The 20,170-nt window shown below is 35.5% G+C and overlaps 1 protein-coding gene across 3 annotated transcripts in view; it reads left to right on the forward strand.

Moving 5' to 3' along the window:
* LOC106870185 (GPI-anchor transamidase component GPAA1) overlaps positions 1-20,170 on the forward strand; it is a 42,480-nt gene that overhangs the window by 15,207 nt on the left and 7,103 nt on the right. For all 3 annotated transcript variants that reach the window (XM_089348982.1, XM_089348984.1, XM_089348983.1), the window contains 8 exons: positions 5,946-6,123; positions 6,480-6,564; positions 7,053-7,158; positions 10,645-10,813; positions 12,862-12,966; positions 14,535-14,731; positions 16,077-16,276; positions 18,163-18,316. In XM_089348982.1, coding sequence (XP_089205108.1) covers positions 5,946-6,123; positions 6,480-6,564; positions 7,053-7,158; positions 10,645-10,813; positions 12,862-12,966; positions 14,535-14,731; positions 16,077-16,276; positions 18,163-18,316 — 1,194 coding nt within the window. The remainder of the gene's footprint in view (positions 1-5,945; positions 6,124-6,479; positions 6,565-7,052; positions 7,159-10,644; positions 10,814-12,861; positions 12,967-14,534; positions 14,732-16,076; positions 16,277-18,162; positions 18,317-20,170) is intronic.

Below are 20,170 nucleotides of genomic sequence, written 5' to 3' on the forward strand. Positions count from 1 at the left end.
GTGTTCAATCAAATAATAATGTAAATAATATATATATATTTATATATATATATGCATATATAGGCTCATAAATTCAAATTACGACAAACGTAAATAAATAAACGAAGTTTGCCTTAGAAGCGTTGAGATGTCTTAGAAAGTTAATGAAGTGATTTTAAATTCTCACTGCAAAATAGGGGTAGTTTATCCTATACATGTATGTGTGTATATATATATATATATATATATATATATATATATATATATATATATATATATATATGCATATCTATATATATGCACATATATACATACATATATATATATATGCATATCTATAAATATATATGCACATATATATGCATAAATATTTTTAATTTATATAAGGGGCATTACTATTTATGGGGATAAATAATGGTTTTCTCCCTTATGAGGTTTTTTCATGCTAGCTACTTGATAAATTATTATAAAGACTTTATCCTATTATTGAATTATATAAATAAATATATATATATGCGTGTATATATATATATATATATATATATATATATATATATATATATATATATATATATATATAAATATATATGTATAATAATGTTTAGCTTTTCAAAACTGTGAGTAGTGAAATGCAGAATTAGGTTGGCTGTTCATGAGAATCAAATATTGATCACTTTGCTAAAATCTGCAGGTGGTATCAGTTATTTCCCTTGGGTTGTTTAAATAAAATATTAGTAATATTTTCTTCAGATTCTCTATGTTGTATGTATTTTTGTTGCAAAAATTAGAAATAGGACACACAAAAAATCAATATTCAAAGTAATTGAACATTAGCGATGAAATGGGTTATTTCCTCTGAATGAGTGTTTTAAAAAAATATTGTACAGGTGCTATGGGTTATTTCCCTTGGGTGTTTAAAAAAAAATTTAGTTATATGAGGTATATATAAAGGTCCCTTCCAGGGGTCATATTATCGACTTTTTCAACTATCTACTCACTTGTTAAGTTTCATCAAAATCAATAAAAACAAATTTAACAATCTTTTCCATAAATCATCTATCGTAAAAAATGTATACGATGACTTCACATTTTCTATGTATGTGTGTGTACCTTAAAAGATGTCAATCATTACGACATACACCTGCACTCACTCTATCTCGCTGTCTCACACTCTTTCTCTCACATACACACGTGCACGTGCACGCACACACACACACACACACACACACACACACACACACATCCATTTCATATATCTTCAGATACAACTGCTTACAAAAATAGGGATTAATGTATAATTTCTTTCTATGTTCGTAATTAAATCAATGTTTTAATGATTAGACAGAGGTCCAATAGAATAGCTCTCAGAAACAGACTACGTACAAATTCTTTCTTCACAACACCTGAAGCTGTTTTCTGACAAGGGGTGGGGAATCAGGAAATTTTCATACAGTTGGAGGCTCCAATCGAAACTGGGGATCCAAAATGATGACGTTGAGAAACGCTGTTATAGATTATGCCTAACCGAAAACAATCACAGCCACATCATCCAAACAGACCGGGTGAAACCGAGCTTATCTGTTTGTATGTATACACATATATATATGTATGTATATGTATATATGTATGTATGTGTGTGTGTGTGTATATATATATATTTATATATAACAAAGTAAACTTGCAAGTTACCGCACGAGTGAAAATATATAGGAAAGAGGATTTGAAAATGCAGAGGTATTTTAAAGATTTTTATTGACTTGACCGGTTTCACTTTTTAAAAAAAAAAGATCTTCAAAAGTAAAATGTAAGGCTTTGTGTAGCCTTTGTCGTGTTAAAGAATGGTTATCATAGTTGTATTGAAATACAGTTATACAGTCTTTGATAATGATAAGAAAATGTTAAGAAATAGAATCTTTGACAAAGATAAGAAAATGTTAAGAGGGGCTTTTTGTTTAGACAATTTACATAAAAGTGTTCAAAATAGGTAGTAAAATAAATTCATAATTATTTTAAGTTCATCAAAAGTCATGATTGGAAAGAAGCATATATACAGAAAGAATCATATTTCAGTATTTATGCAGAATTTTAGGGGAATGACCCACCTTTTCTTCCTTCATCTCCAGTGTATAAGTGTTTAATGATGGTTGGTATTTTTAGAAATAGTGTGGGAGAGTATTGTGGAATCAAAAGGATTTTTTGTTTCTGGGCTAGTCTGTCATGGTTCACTGGTTTTTGGATTGGTCTTAAAGATGGTGTGAGTGTGTTTGTGTGTGTGTGTCTGTGCACATTTCTATGTGTGTGTGTGTGTGTGTGTGTATATGTTCTTGTGTCTTAGAGTTCAGTGTGGTGTGTGTATGGGTCTGTGTATGTGTGCACGTTTGTGTGTGTGTGTGTATTTTATTTTTCATACATTTGGAGCGGACGTGGCCCTTCTCTCCACATTTGAAACATTGGGGCCTACGTCTCTCCACGGCTACTCTCATCGATAGCTCCTCCCCTACAAACACCCTATGTGGCAAATTTTCGTTTGAAGCCTGTAGCACCATTTTCTAAAGTTTGGCCTTTCCAGTTGACTGCCTCCTCCTTACAGCATCTTCAACGTTGTAAATGATGGCAGCTGCTACCCACATTACATCATAGCCTGCCAGAATTTCGTCGATTGTTACTTTTGTTGTTCTGCGGCCCAAGTACGTGGGTAGCAGAATTATTTCCTCATTCTTTGGTTATATTAGCTATTTGAAACTGCACTTCAAGAGTCACACATCTCATTCCACAGCTAACGTAGCATATTAAATTCCATATTGGTGCCAAGCGCCTCTCTACTATCTCGTTTTTTGCATCCATAATCCTCTTCTTTTTTATGTTATATTTTTTGTACACTACAGTACATGCATTTATCGCCTGTAGCATTTCAAGGGGCAACAACAGTCTTGTACTGCCGTCAGTTTTTTTTTACCAGCCCACAAACATTTGGTCTAGACCGGTTTCACTTTCAGGCTTGATAATTTGGTAATTATCCAAATACCTCAGCCTAAAAGTCTTTTGGAACAGGTTGGTAAGCTGGTTCTCATCGAACCCCAGAGCCCCTCCTAGGACGTCGTCATTTTTAGCCTCTTCCAGCCCTCTATACAAAACCGAGGTGGTATTCCCACTGCCGGCCTTGCCCGTCTTGTGGATCAGTACGAGTGCCTGTTGGCACTCCTTTTGCCATTCTGCCAGATTCCATCTTTTAATAAAACTGTGTAAAAGTATTTATTTTTCATCCCTTGTGAAGATTGCTCTTAAATGTGGTTTCGGTCGTTTTGACTACTTATTTTAGCATGTAAAACTGCTTGTTGATGGCAGTTTCTCTTGTGTTTAAATGTACAGTATTTTATATTGAGTATATGTGTGTATATGTAGATATACATAAATACGTGTATTTATATGTGTGTGTATATATATATATATGTGTGTGTGTGTGTGTGTGTGTAGATGTATATATATATATGTATATATATGTGTCTGTGTATCTATATGTACGTATATATATGTGTGTGTTTATATATATGTGTGTATATATATATATTTATGTGAATCTGTAGATATATATATTTATGTGAGTGTGTATATATATACATATATATATATATATGTATATATATGTGTGCCTATGTATATATATATATATATATATATATATATATATATATATATATATATATATATATATAGGTGTGTGTTTTTTTGTATATGTGTGTGTATATATATATATATATATATATATATATATATACATGAGTTCCCTTATATAAAAAAAGTACATTTTACATTATATCAAGTCATCCCATAAGTTCTGTCCGAATTTTGAATAAAGAAATCAAGTGATCAAATGTTATATTTAATTGAAATTTAATGATCAATGTACTTTCCCTGATTATCTCTGACTTCCTTCCATCTACTTACAAGCTTTTTAATCCCATCAATGTAAAACTCTTTTGGTTTCAAAGCAAAGAACTCTGAAATGTCAGTTTCAACCTCCTCCTGGTTTGCGAAAGTTATGTCACCCAAATGATTCTGTAAACTACGAAACAAATGGTAGTCTGAAAGAGCAAGATCGGGAGAATAAGGTGGATGAGGAATTTTATCCCAACCAAGCTCTTCGATCTTCTGTGATGTGATCTTTGCAGTGTGGTGTCGCGCATTGTCCAGATGAAACATCACTCCTTTACGATTTATTAAAGTGGGTCTTTTTTTCTTCAAAGTTTGGTTCAAATGCTCTAATTGCTAACAGTAGACTTGAGCATTGATCGTTGCATTAGGTGGTAACAATTCAAAGTCAATTACTCCTTTGCAATTTCACCAGATAGAGAGAAGAACCTTTTTCCCATGAAGTTCCCTTCTCGGTTGTGGTTGAGCTTTTTCCCTTTTACCAAGCCACTGTTTACGATGTTTAACATTTCGATAGAAAATCCATTTTTCATCACCAGTTACAAGTCTATCCAAAAAGGGTGAAATGAGTTCGCAAAAGTGGAGAGAAGAGCAGATGTCAATTCAGGACTTGCGGTTGCTTTCGGATAATTCACGAGGCACCCATTTTCCAAGTTTAGGAACCTTTCCAAGTTGTTGAAGATGATGATGAACTAAGCTTTATGGTTTGAACTAAGCTTTATTGCCAATTCTTCAAATGCAGGATTTTCTTCAAGTAATGCCTCAAGGAGCTTATCATCAAACTCAACTGGGCGTCCTGTTCAATCTTCATTGTCAAGGCTGAAATGTCCACTTCTGAATTTTGCAAACCATCTTCTGCAAGTGCTTTCATTCAAGCATTCTTTCCCATAAACTGAGTGTATGTTTTGAGTCGCTTCGACTGCAGAGTTTCCGTTTTTGTACTCATAAAGCATTATGGGCCTCAAATGCTCTTTGGATACTTCCATGTTAGAAAGGGTTTTAATCAAAGAAATTTTAATTTTATTATTCTGTAAAATAATATTTAATTAGTTTAAATGTACACAAATGCATAAAAATAATTTTAAATTCCATTAGACATTCTAAAATATTAAATTTCATTCAATTTTAGAAAAGGTAAAATCAGACAGAACTTACAGGATGACCTGATATATAAGTTTGATTTCACTGATTTTGACTGTAAGGTTAAGATAATTAATTGTAATCCTGTGCTCATAAATTTATACTTTGCTTTTGTCATTTTTTGATGGCATTAACCAAGACACATTATCCTGAGTTCCTTTATATACCTGGCTGGCAACTGGTTCCCTAATTCCACTACGATTCAGTTGTTAGTTGCAGGATGTGGGTTGGGTTTCAACCGTAAAAGTAATTTTCAAAAACTTTTACATTCATGCTGCTTTGGAAAACCATATTTGTGTAACAAGTTTTTAAAATTGTGAATATAAATATATTGATAATCTGTACATAAATATATAAATAATTTTTCTCCAGTTTCCTTTTATTTGCTATTGTACCCCACTCTCTCTCTCACACACTCAACACACATATAATGATTATTGTACTAGTTCTTGAATTCATTACTTAATAGCTGGAATAGTTTATGTGTCATAATGATGGACATAATACCTAATAGTAGCAGATTTGGTACTTTACACATCTGATGTTGAATCTTGCCATTCACCCTAATGGAATGATGAAGTAGATATCAGTAATATCACACAAAATTTAACAGTGGTTGAGAGGTGGAGGATATTGGTCAATCTCAATTCCAAATTAAATTCACCTCTGAGATAAACCTTTGATATTATTAAATCCTCAAAAGAAGAGATTGATAATTATTGATGTTTTTGATTGCAAAGGATCAACTGCCATTCTTGATCAAGTGGTAAACACAACAAAAGTAAACTGGCATCAATTTCATAATAATGTTGTTGTAATAATATTGCACTCATTTAAGAATTTTTTTTTTGTTTTTATTTATTTGTTTCTTATTCTTTTTTTTTTTTTTCTTTCAGACCAACATGGGATTATTGACTGATCCGCGGCAGAGACGACGGTTTGTTCGTATAATTTCACACTACAATAACCGTCTCTGTGCCTTGTTTTATATCTCTGGACTAATCTGGTTTTTCGGATTAGCTTACATCCATCTTAATGCAGGAACATACTTTTCTGAAAATGCTTTATTACCTGGTAAGCTTTCAAATTACTGATCATCATTATCATTTTCATTTAGTGTCTATTTGTGTCTTTGCTTTTCCCACCACCACTATCACCACTTGACAACTGGTCCTGGTGTCTTTATGCCCCCATTACTTAGTGGTTTGGCAAAAGTGACCGATAGGATATGTCCCAGGCTTAAAAAGAAAATAAGTACTGGGGTGTGGGGTGGGGGGTCAATGCATTCAACTAAAAATTCTTTGAGGTGGTGCTCCAGCATGGCTGCAGTCTAATGACTGAAACGAGTAAAAGATAAAAGATAAAACATTTCAAATATCATACTTGAAATAGATTGTAATTATAATTTCCATTTTTCTATTCTTTTACAGGTTTAGTAGAAGGTAACTTTTATTCTGATTCTGATGTCAAGTTTTACAAGAATGAAATAAAAAAAGCAATGGACAAAGACAAAAGGTGGGTTTAAAAATACCTTTTTTTAATAATATACTTACAATATTCTGGTTATCATTACCTGCCTGGGCCTGTTGATTCATGTTCTAAATTGATACATACCTAAACATGCTGCAATACTTTGGAATTGAGGTAAAGTGAATCCTAAGGTTTTGTTGTTTAGCTCCAGGTTGGCATTTACTAAACAGATCCTTGTTCAAAAGTATTCCAACCATGAGTATCCCATTACTTTTGTATTTCTTCCTTTTTAAAGATGGTAGGATGTAGTTCAAGGGTGATTTGGCAGCTATTTTTTGCAGATTGAAAGACCATGTAGAAACTTCATAGAAATGGGATTTGAAAACAAGAACTTTCTTGATACACTTTGCTTAATTTAGCATGTTCCTTTTTTCATAAGTAAAAAAGAAATTGTCAGATGGTTAAGGCTCTCAGTAATGTACCATTCTTTCCTTCACTCACCTTCTTACTCTTTTTTTAAAAATATTTTTTAGTCTGCTGTTACGTGACTGGCTATTTTCAAAGTTTGAAGAACTTGGCTTAGAAGTTTATTTTCAGAATTATTCTGTTCAGTATCCTTTACAGTTGCTTGGTGACCAGGTATTTATAAGATTTATATTTATTTATTGACTTTTTCACTATTTATTTCCTTGTTTATGTTATCTGAAATGAATTCATTCAAGTCTAATCACATAGTTGGGTTGTAAATCTTATATTGTAAAAGAGAAGCTGATCTCCAACTGGCTGTCTGTAACAACATCTGTGTAGAGAGAGGGAAGGGGAGGAGAAAAAGTTGTTAATGAACAAAAAATACAGTGAGAGAGTAAGAGAGAAAATGTGTGAAAGAGAGATAGATAGGTAGTGTTGTCACCTTAGTTTTGCAAATCTGTCAGCACAATGCAACACAGATTTAAAAAAAAACTATATGTTTATATATAATGCATATGTTTTTTTTTTGGTTGTTTGTGTGTGTGTTTCTGTATATCTTTCAACATATGGCCAGCACAACACAATACAAACTTTGGAAAAGACTTTCACTTGAACAATTTATAAAGGTGCGTATGATTAACAAATATTTTTACTGGCAGCATAGCAACAGGTAACAACTCAGTTCCTATTATTTAAAGCTGAACATTAGAAGCATCAGTTGTGGCGTGCAAGAGAGACGATTGCGCTGGTATGGACATGTGGTGAGAATGGAGGAGGATAGCTGCGTGAAAAAGTGCCACACCCTAACAGTTGAGGGAACCCGTGGAAGAGGTAGGCCCAGGAAGACCTGGGCTGAGGTGGTGAGGCAAGACCTTCGTACATTGGGCCTCACCGAGGCGATGACTACGGACCGAGACCTTTGGAAATGGGCTGTGCGTGAGAAGACCCGGCAAGCCAAGTAAGATCGTTGCCAGTGCCCCTGGACTGGTTCTTGTGCGGGTGGCACATGAGATGCACCATTTTGAGCGTGGCCGTTGCCAGTACCGCCTGACTGGCTCCTGTAGGATTTTCGAGCGAGATCGTTGCCAGTGCCCCTGGACTGGCTTGTGCGGGTGGCACATAAAAGACACCATTTCGAGCGTGGCCGTTTTCGTGCGGGTGACACGTAAAAGCACCCACTACACTCTCTGAGTGGTTGGCGTTAGGAAGGGCATCCAGCTGTAGAAACTCTGCCAAATCAGACTGGAGCCTGGTGTTGCCATCCGGTTTCACCAGTCCTCAGTCAAATCGTCCAACCCATGCTAGCATGGAAAGCGGACGTTAAACGATGATGATGATGATGATGATTTACTGAGGCATTTTGTAATTGTTAAGCCAAATTGTTTTTAAGTCGAGTTTATTTTGTTTATTTATTTATATTTTTTTAAAACTTTTAACTCCCAACATTGAACTCACTGAATATATCTTGTTTTCAATCGAGTGAATAGATTTGTTTAAAATAGAATTTCAAATAATGATTTTTTTTTGTTTCTCTATTTCACTGTTCCCAGGATGTGTTATATTTTTGTGAAAAGAATGTTTCAGTTTGTAGTTTTTAGTATTTTAGTCTCTTGGATGTGTGAGTTTGTCTTACATTTTTGTAGGCCAGAAGCTCTGCTAGTTCTGCTAGTTGCAGATCTCCCAGAACGCTCATCAATACTGACATTTTTTCGGCCATCTTGGAAACGTCTGAACCACTCATACATTTGTGTGCAGCTCATACCTCTCACACATTTTCTGCAACTTTGTTTAGGCTTCTGTGCAGGTATCGCCATGACAACTTTCTCTGTCATAGTCAATGCAATGATCACACGCTACACACCTTCTTTCGAAGCACTGCTGTAAACAGCAGAAGTGAGAATGTTAAAACTTAGTGCGCATGCACAGCAGAGTTCAAGGTCAATCTTTGCCAAACGGCTTCACTCTGCATGCTTTAGCTTCATTACTATATTGATCAGACCATGTATATATGTGCGTGTGTGTATGTATATGAGGCAAGTGAAATCGAAACCGAACTAAATTCGACGACTGGCACCCATGCCAACGTCGTCTCCTTCATTGGACACAAAACTCAGCTTGCGAAGACCTATTGGGGCAAGCGAAAGCGAAATCGTGATGGCACCTGTGCCCAGCGTCGCCTTTCTGGCACTTGTGCCTGTGGCATGTGTAAGAACTTTCGAGCGAGATCATTGCCAGTGCCCCTGGACTGGCTCTTGTGTGGGTGGCACATAAAATACACCATTTTGAGCATGGCTGTTGCCAGTACCGCCTGACTGGCCTTCGTGCCGGTGGCACGTAAAAGCACCTACTACACTCTCAGAGTGGTTGGCGTTAGGAAGGGCATCCAGGTGTAGAAACTCTGCCAAATCAGATTGGAGCCTGGCGTAGCCATCTGGTTTCACCAGTCTTCAGTCAAATCGTTCAACCTATGCTAGCAGTGGATTGTAGTAAAATATACTTAAAGGCAAGGTGGTAGTATTTAACCAGTCAACAGATGAAGTTTGTAACCCAAGTGGGCGTTAAACGACGATATATATATATATATATATATATATATATATATATGTACATGTGTGTGTGTGTGTGTTTGTCTTTGTGCCTGTGTTTGTCCCCCACACCACTTGACAACCAGTACTGGTTTGTTCATGTCCCTGTAACTTAGCAGTTTTTCACAAGGGACTGCTAGAATAAGTAGAAGACTTAAAATTTTTTTAAAATAAGTACTGGGGCCAATTTGTTTCATTAAAACCCTTTAAGGTGGTGCTCCAGCATGACTGCAATGTCTGAAACAATGGAATAAGTATTCATTGGCACATTTGCAAATCAGATCAAAGTGAGTCAAAAGAATGTACTAAATATGTTTGACTTTGGTATGATATTGTGATACTGCACTAGTAAACAAACATTGATTAGTGCAGTTGAGTCGCTCTCTTTGGCAAGTCATATTAGTCTATACTAGCAAGGACATGATGCATTGTAGCTGAGTGGTTAGTGTTAGGCAGGTTTTATAACATTTTTTTAATGGCTTGACCAGAGGAGAAAGAGCATTGCACACTTTACTTTTTCAGATCTCTTCTCCCTTCTTCTCTACCCTGACTAGTAAAAGGGAGGATAATGGTTATTTTCAAATAATTCTGTCAGACATTAATATCTGGCTAGGTGTTTTTATGCTAAAATAAAAACAGCATTGATTAAAAACAATTACTGCTTGTAGTAAGATCATTATTTTCGTAATAGCAATTCTTGTGCTAACGAGCAATGGCAGCACCCATGACTTCTTCCAGAGCCTCTGAAGCATGACCTGAATGCTTGGAACAAAGTGGATTGTAGTAAAATATACTTAATGGCAAGGTGGTAGTATTTAACCAGTCAACAGATGAAGTTTGTAACCCAAGAACAGGAATGGCTTCATTGAAAGGCTTCCATGCAGTTTCTTTCCACCAAAAAGTATCTTGGTAATGAAGTAGGGAGTACATCAATCTCATAAATAAGCTCGCTGAATAAACTGAAAATAGCTCGTTGCTTATGTATAATAATAAGTTTTATGCAAATATCCTTCTTATATTTTCCCAAACTATTTTTTACATATATTTTCTATATAAATGTGTTTAATTTCAGAAAGTCCCTGGTCAAAATGTTTATGCTATTTTAAGGGCTCCTCGTGCTTCAAGTACAGAAGCAGTGGTTCTTTCTGTCCCTATACGATCTAAGAATATGATCTCTAAAACACTGACTGATACCAGTGGAGGAATTGCTCTCATGCTGGCTTTAACCAAGTTCTTCAAAAGTAAGTTAACCTTTGAGTAAATCAGTTGATATCAATATATATATATATATATTTGCTAATGAACTTATTGTCCAAGTTTTGAATTTGCTATTTCATATTTATTGTTATTTAATTGTACTATCATCATGTCATTGATTTAACATACTTATGGAGAATGTGTTGGCATAATTTTAACTGGTATGAAGGTGTTATATCTACTGACAACAAAGAATTTCTTTCTGTGTGTAATGAATAGATTTTTTAGGCTACTTGGTAGTTAGATATGAGCATTGAATGTAAAAGCTGGGGTAAAAAATATGTAAACTGAATATGATCTTTTGGATCTGTATGAAAGGCAACAGAAATGACACAACTGAGTATTAAAGGGATCAGTTGATATATGTGTGTGACAGAGTGTTGTGGTTATGTTATGCAAATTCATTTGATGGATGAAAAAGTGTCATGTGCTGTCAAAAGATTATAAGAGAAGGAATTCAAGGACAATATAGGAAAAAGTGACAAAATTTGATCTTAGAATTTAATGTTGCTGATAAGCTGACATGGAATTGAGCCAACAAGTGACAACATGCCATGTTGTAGACCTGTCAAATCCATTCCATCATTGAATGTCAAATAATGATTTGATTCCCCACTAAAGGAGTATATTATAGTTATTACAGTTTGAAAACAAGTAAAGTCAATGAAACCAATCCAAGGTTATTACTGATTATATTTTTTCTCAACGACTAGCAGAGATTATCTGGCATTGCTTGGGATTAAAAAGGCATAGTTTCGATATATATTACAGTTATGTTGAAATGTGATACAGGGGAAGTGCAGCATTGATGACAAAACATTTGTGGAGTAAATGATGGGCTAATTCGACTAAGAGACATGCCATGCATCCGTTTGGAGAATTGCAGGCCGTAACCTGTCATGGAAAAATGGGGGTGGGGTATGTGATCTTTGAACACACCAAAAAACTGTCAGTGGATATACTCCCCTTTGCAGTGGTCAGCACTGCATCGACCACGACCCATCGTATGGTTGACAATTGAACGAATGTTGGTGTAATGGAGATATTGTATGTAAATGGGTACATTCTGGAAAGGAGCTGCAATGGGAGACAGCAACGGTCAAGTGAACTGTTGAAATGTTGCAGAAGGCAAAGGGTTGACATTGGATTGCTGGTGTGGCTGTAGAATAAGAAACATAAACTGGGCCTATGCAGTTACATGAGAATATGTAGCAATGAATTACTTGAAAAAATAAGGTGTAATGGCTTACCATGTGGTTGGTGGGAGTAATTGAAGAATAGACTTTGATACTGAAGTCCATGCAGGAGATTGCTTTGTTGGTGCAGTTGGTATTATGTTGTGGAATGCTGAAATGGTATCCACCCTTACCATTCACGAAGAGCAGTGGGTACTGGAGTGCATTGTAGAATGTAGTAATTCCTACAAAACCTCTTGGTAAACAATATTCTTTGTTTTCCCTTGTGAGACAAATGCAAATAGATTTTTTTTTTTTGCTTCCTACTCTAGAGCAGCCAAAATATAATTGCCCATGTGAGGAGCACGACTCTTCCAAGTGAAGTTGACCCTGGGATTTATTGATTGACATTGCTTAATTAGAAACATTTTTAACATTACTTTTTTTTCTCCCTCTTGTTTTGTAAAATGATTTTTGTTCAAGAGTTCAAGGAAGCATATATGATTTACTGAATTGGCTCTTGTACTGGTACTTGTGTTTTTTGTTTTTTTTATTGTCTTTGAGCCTTGAATGGGTAAAAATCCAAATTGAACTGATAAGAATGGAAGGTATTTAGTTTGGTGTCCTAGCATTTATGTCCACAATTCTTTCCTGGCATCACACACTTATTACTTAATTTGATTATAATAATGATTGTTGTTATGAATTGTTTTTACAACAAACTCACTGACACTTTGTCTTCAAATCTATTTATACCATACATTTTAGTATATATTTATTTATATATTTATTTACTTATTCATTTTATATTGAACACATGTTGATGAGTTCTTAAGATTGATTTTTAACTGTTTCAGAACACACCTTTTGGGCTAAGGATATCATTTTCTTGCTCACACAGCATGAGCACATAGGTATTGAAGCATGGCTTGATGGTTATCACCAAGTACAGTCTTCAAAATGTAAGTGAACTTGTATTTAATTATAAATTTGTTCTATATTCAAGATTATATGGAGTAAATGAAACACTGTTCATTATTATTAAGTGAACGATAATGATATGTTGTTCCTTTTGATGGAATACATTTTCATTGAAATGAAAGATGCAGTAAATATAATCAGTCCATTTAGCTAAGAAAACTTTCTGAAGTCAAATGTGTTTTCTTATTGAGAAGACAATAATTTCTTATATTTCTTTACTGTTGTTGAAAAAATATTTGAATTGCATTGAAAATTTTTAGCTTTAATGTGAAGGTAGTTGGGTTTTTAACTATTTAATATTAGAAGTAAAAAGTAGACAGACTTAATAAAAGAGGTCTGTTGATGATTAAAATAATGATATATTTCCACATTATTTTCCATATTCTATTTTGTTGCCTCTCTTATGAGCAAATATTTTATGAATTATAGCACACAAATATTTTCTGGGCCTCACAGAGTGGATGACAGAGGACCCAGACTCCTGGTGGTTTACTGTGCTTGAGAAGACATGTCAAGCTAATTAAAATCATGGTTGTCTTTGCATTCCTAATCATGCAGGCTTGTGGGTGCTGGTGCCACATAAAAAGCACCCATACTGGTTCCATCTAAACACACCTGTGCCAGTACTGCGTAAAAGCACCCAGTACACTCTGGAAAGTGATTAGTGTTAGGAAGGGCATCCATGCCAAAACATGGAGCCTGGGTAGCTCTTCAGCTAGCCAGCTCCTGTCAAACTGTCCAACTCATGCCAACATGGAAAACAGACATTAAATGATGATGAAGATAATAATGATAACAAGTCCTAGACTCATGGGCCAAATCCATTACTATTTTACTTGTTTATTTGTGACCAGCTGAGGTATCACCTAGAAGGCAATTGCATCAACTCCAGTTCTTACTTTTAAGTTTGGTATTTATTTTCATCATCTCTATTGAACTGCTTAGTTACAGGACATTAAGAATACAAGTATAGCCTCACACACACATGTGCATGACAGGTTTCTGACTGTTTCTACCTGCAAAATTTCATCTAAGACATTGATCAACCCAAGGCTGTAATAGAAAACACTTGCCCAAGATGCTGTATAGTGGGAACCATGTAATTATCAAGCAAATTCTTAATCAAATGTCTGCCTCTATGTTTAAGAACATTGTATTACTGGGTTGGGAATTTTTGCGTTAGGAAGGGCATCCAGCTGTAGAAACTCTGCCAAATCAGATTGGAGCCTGGTGTAGCCACCTGGTTCACCAGTCCTCAGTCAAATCGTCCAACCTATGCTAGCATGGAAAGCAGACGTTAAACGATGATGATGATGATGATGATGAATGTGAACTAAAAATATTTATTGAAATGTAATTCTGAATAAGTGTTCAAATATCTAAATCTATGTTTGGGGTTACATACAGAAGTGTGTATATAGCTGGCAGGTTGACTTCCTATAGATATTGTGCAACAATATATTTTATAGATTCATAATAATGAACAATATTCATTTACCCCTGATACTCATTAATTTTTCAATCTGTAATAAAATTTACATTTTTTTAGATGTTTTTCCAGGAACTTTATGGGGTCGAAGTGGGTCAATTCAAGCTGCTCTTAATTTAGAGATCCCCCTTGAGAAAGTAGCTTATTATAACATCAAGATGGAAGGCCTCAATGGTCAATTGCCAAACCTTGATCTTGTCAATCTAGTTGTGCGTCTTTGCCGGCGTGAAGGTGACTCTGTGAGGCTGCACAACCAGGTATCTTGAAATTCTTCATTCATATTTTGTTCAGTTTTTATTTAAAATAATTTTTATTATTATTATTATTATCATCTACTCTTTTAGTACTTCAGCAATTAATCTCATCATTGTGTTTCTATTTTCACTGATCTTCTACTGATATGTAATAAATCCATTGATGAATATAAATTCCAGGCCTTTTTTCCTAATATAGTTTCAATGCTCTTATTGACTATACCACAACCTTATGGGATAAAAATAACAAACATTAGAAACTTACTTATAGACACAAAACTTCTTAATCTGAAACTTATGCAAAATATCTGTCTTTCGGTCTGTCTGTCTTTAATTAATTTATTAATTAATTAGAAAATAGATCAATCAAAGCCTAGTGTAAATAGAAATACAGAAGATAAAGTTTATGCTGTGGAAAACCCACATTTTGTAGCTCATCCTAAAAACTAAGCATGTCACATGTGTTGTCTAGATGAAGCCTGTACATGAATCTTTTTAATGTCTGGAAATTAGTGAATAAAATTCGTTGCACAGTTTTTGACAGGGGAAGATTTCAATCCACTGGTCAACCCGAACCATATCTCTTATAATATTTCTTTTTATGGTAAACTGAATTCAGTCATACGATTAATTCATTAATCTATTTAATCATATATTACACCATACAACATATAATATAATCCAGTCTTGCTATGAAAATTGCTTTGGCTTAACACCCAAATTATGAGAGGATTTTATCAGAAAATAGATTATCACAATTTCAAATCTTCTTAGATCCTCTTGTTGTATTCAAGCCATGTATCTATAAATTGCCTAAACCTTAATAAAAAGAGCATATGAAACAGTATATTGAACCTGACGGCATAGGAAGACAAAGTATGTTCACATAAACTAAGTCTATTAATGATTATGTTCAGACTAAATATATTAATGACATTTTACAAATGACTATAGAATTTCTATATTCTTTGGCAAGATTTCGAGTGCTGCAAACTTTACTAACTCTGTTCTATGGAATAGTCAAAAAAAGAAAAAATTAAAAGGGAAAAAATAACCCTATTATCTCTAGGATAGTCCGTGTTGGCGAAAAAGAAAGTTAATATCATTTGTGAGACATATTTACTATGCTTACTTTTCAGGTAAGTTTAGAAATAAATATGGAGTGGGAATAAAAGCGCTGTTAGTTAATGACTGACATTATTTTAATGGTTTGGCCATAAAAAGTTAATTAGAAATATTTAGTTAGAGTAATACATTAGTCAATGACTATCTTTATTTTTCTGGCAAGTATTCTTTCTTTGCTGAATTTCCATAGATTTAATCTTGTAATATTCTTTGTTGTTCACAGTATGACTATTATGATCCGGATTCACTAAATGGATTCAAACATTCATTACTGACTATGCTGCGTATGATGAAAACTCAAGCATCTGGATCTCCTTCTGGGAACCATGGCCTATTTCATCGCTACCATATTGAAGCTGTCACTCTTCAAGGTGTATCACGAGCATTTGGGCAGAAAACATCAGATTTAATGGTAACTGGTCGGTAAGTAGTTTTATTAAATCATCAGCCTCATTCATTTTTTCCATGGTTGAATTTTTATGTTGAGAGGCCTGCAATGTTGATCTATTCAAATTGTCTTTATTCTTTGCCAATGTTCTTTCCATTTTAAAATAGATTTAACAGCCTTATTCATAATTTTCTTTCATTCACCTGCTTTTAGTTCATTATTCTCATGTCTACTTTTCCATTGTGACACAAGTTACATGAGACTTAGTGAGAAAGTGCTTTTGATCAGATGCTCCTTCCTGATGCCAACCTTTTTAGGTGATACTTGTTCTAAAACCTGGTTGCAAGCAGTTACTATGAAATCATGTCACTTTTTACCACACTTCAGTTGTGTAACAATGATTCTCAACATTTGTGGGGCAAACACTCTTTTGGCACTCACATTTTAAATATCAGGCATGAAACAGGAGCAACTGTTTCCCTCTTGCTATGCCTCTGCCTTGCTCTTGTATATTCTCAACATGTTTGTCTTATATGCATTTGAAGGTGCATGGCTCAGTGATTAGAGCATCGGGCTTACAATCATGTGGTTGTGAGTTTGATTCCCGGTCCAGGCTGTGTGTTGAGCAAGACATTTTGTTTCACATTACTCCAGTTCACTCAGCTATAGAAATGAAACGCAACGTCATAGGTGCCATGCTGTATTGGCCCTAACCCTAACCCTTGGATAACATTGGTGGTGTGGAGAGGGGAGGCTGGTATGCATGGGCAACTGTTGATCTTCCATAAAAACAACCTTGCCTAGACTTGTACCTTGGAGGGGTACTTTCTAGGTGCAATCTCATGGTCATTCATGACCGAAGACAGTCTCTACCCTTACCCTTTACTTTTTATTTGATGAGAGTACATATATTTGATAGATGCAAGTGTGGCCATATAGTTAAGAAGCTTGTTTTCTTAACCATATGGTTTCAGGTTTTCTCCCACTGCATGGTATCTTGGGCAAGTGTCTTCTACTACAGCTCTGGGCTGGTCAAAACCTTGTGAGTGGATTAGGCCGACAGAAACTGAGATAAGGCGGCGAGCTAGCAGAAACATTAGCATGCCGGGTGAAATGCTGTTCTGAGTTCAAATTCCACCGAGATCGACTTTGCCTTTCATCCTTTTGGGGTAGATTAAATAAGTACCAGTTATGCACTGGGGTCAGTATAATAGACTTAATACGTTTGTCTGTCCTTGTTTGTCCCCTCTGTGTGTAGCCCCTTGTGGGCAGTAAAGAAATAAGAAACTGAGAAAAGCCCATTGTGTGTGTATGCGTGTATGACTTTCTGTGTTTTAATCCAAAATGGAGATAAACACCGATGTTTTCTATGAGATATGCCTGATAATTTCTGAGGTATTCCTTAACATGAAACCAAACCTTAATACACAATTAAAGAATCGTTATCCACCAATATGATGTTGAGCGCTCATTCTCATCATTGGATGTTTACATATATATATATATATATATATATATATATATATATATATATATATATGTGTGTGTGTATATATATATATATGTATATATCTATATGTACATACATGTCTGTGTGTATGCTTGTTCTGACATTATGCAATGGTTGTAAATGAATACCATGAAATTAATGTGGTTCATTTTTAGTCGTACATGAAATAACATACCATAGGGAAATGTTATTTTATATGGAAACAGATGAGGGTTGGCAACAGAAAGGGTATCTGACTTTGAAAATGTATTTCAATGAATTCTGTCTGAGACATGCAAGCATGGAAAAGCAGGTGTTAAAATGAGTAAGATGTATTTGAGGAAAATAACTATTTTTGTAGGGTGAAAACACCTCCTGAATGTTCAAACCTTAACTGCCATGAATTGCTATTGTTTTTGTTTATTTTTACAGGATTGTGGAAGGCATATTCCGTAGTCTCAACAACCTTCTTGAGAGATTCCATCAATCCTTCTTCTTTTACTTAATGCCTGCTACCAACCGGTATATCTCCATCGGATTGTATATGCCACCTTTCAGTTTAATGACAGCTGCTGGTTTGATCAAAATATCCTTTTCACCACCCTTTATTCAAAAGTGACTGAAAAAACTTGGATAAAGCATAAGTTTTTAATATCAGGTTAATTATCATCACTAACAGTTTTGTCTGTTTTTCTACACAGAATGGGTTTGATTCTTCTTTTAGATTACATTTTTTCTGCTAACCTTTTACATTATTTTTAACAATATGTTTTCAAGTTTTCCATAGTGTTCCTCCAATTCTATTATCATCCTTTTAGAGACAAAGCTTACTTGATGCTTCTGTACAAGCTACAAAAAAGAAAAACTTCTTTAAAATTTGAATCTTAGCTGAGAATGATCTTGTATACTTACTTTCACTAAAATGTTAGGCCAATATATTAGCTCATTTATTTTTCATGTATTTTTGGCTGTCACAACATATCTTGGTATTTAACATTTTTATGTTTTATTGACATTAGTCTGAAGAATAGGTACTCTTTCTACTTAGGTTCTTTGTGACCGAGTTAAGGGGATTGTAGCTAAGATTTGTATTAAGATGTAAAATTTTTAGTTGAAAAGGAAACATCATCATCTAACATTTTGAATCCGGGTTTTATCCTCGTCAACAGAGGTGACTGGATCTACCTCAATGCCATAGTAACTGCCCTCACACCGTCTCACCATCTTGCCCAGTTTTGGGCACCTCCCTTTTGAAGCCAACCCTCCCAATCTCCTCCTCCACCTGTCCCCTCCACATTTTCCTCAGTCTATCTCGTTTTTGCTGTCCATTTACCTCAAAGTCTAGCACCCTCTTCAGAACATGCTTCGCATCCCTTCTCAACACATGCCCATACCACTGCACTCCATTCACCCTTGCCAGCCATTACACTGATTCCTCCAACCCCAGCATCCCCATCAAGCCCTCAGTCCTCCTCTTATCAAACAGCCTCATGCCACACACTTCTCTCACCATTGCTCTCTCAGTCCTTCTCAAAATTGCCATCTCTCTCTCCCTCAAACACCATGTCTCACTCCCATACAGTATTGCAGCTCCCACACAACTCCTATAGACCTTTCCTTTTGTCTTCAATGAGAACCTTTTCCCATATAACAACGCTCCACATTCCCTGAACTTCACCCAGCCAAGTCTTGCTCTTGCTGTCACAGCTGCTTCACATCCACCCTCGTATCTATTCAAATTTATAATTGACATCACTGTTAATTATTTACTCAGTATAAATATTGAGAAACCTATTTTGAAAAAGCAAACTTGTAGAATAAGTTGAAAAACCATTTCTAAATTTGTTATGCCTTTAGTGATTGCTGATGTTTGATTTCTCTTGTTATTACCGAGGCGATGACTACGGACCGAGACCTTTGGAAATGGGCTGTGCGTGAGAAGACCCGGCAAGCCAAGTAAGATCGTTGCCAGTGCCCCTGGACTGGTTCTTGTGCGGGTGGCACATGAGATGCACCATTTTGAGCGTGGCCGTTGCCAGTACCGCCTGACTGGCTCCTGTAGGATTTTCGAGCGAGATCGTTGCCAGTGCCCCTGGACTGGCTTGTGCGGGTGGCACATAAAAGACACCATTTCGAGCGTGGCCGTTTTCGTGCGGGTGACACGTAAAAGCACCCACTACACTCTCTGAGTGGTTGGCGTTAGGAAGGGCATCCAGCTGTAGAAACTCTGCCAAATCAGACTGGAGCCTGGTGTTGCCATCCGGTTTCACCAGTCCTCAGTCAAATCGTCCAACCCATGCTAGCATGGAAAGCGGACGTTAAACGATGATGATGATGATGATTACCATCATCATCATTAATTCCACTTTGACAATGTCAGCTGCTGTCAGAATCCTGTCAGACCTCTTCTCTATACAACTCCCCATTACTCTATCTTCAC

The sequence above is a fragment of the Octopus bimaculoides genome, chromosome 3, assembly GCF_046866305.1.
Source record: "Octopus bimaculoides isolate indiv1 chromosome 3, ASM4686630v1, whole genome shotgun sequence".
Lineage (NCBI taxonomy): Eukaryota > Metazoa > Mollusca > Cephalopoda > Octopoda > Octopodidae > Octopus > Octopus bimaculoides.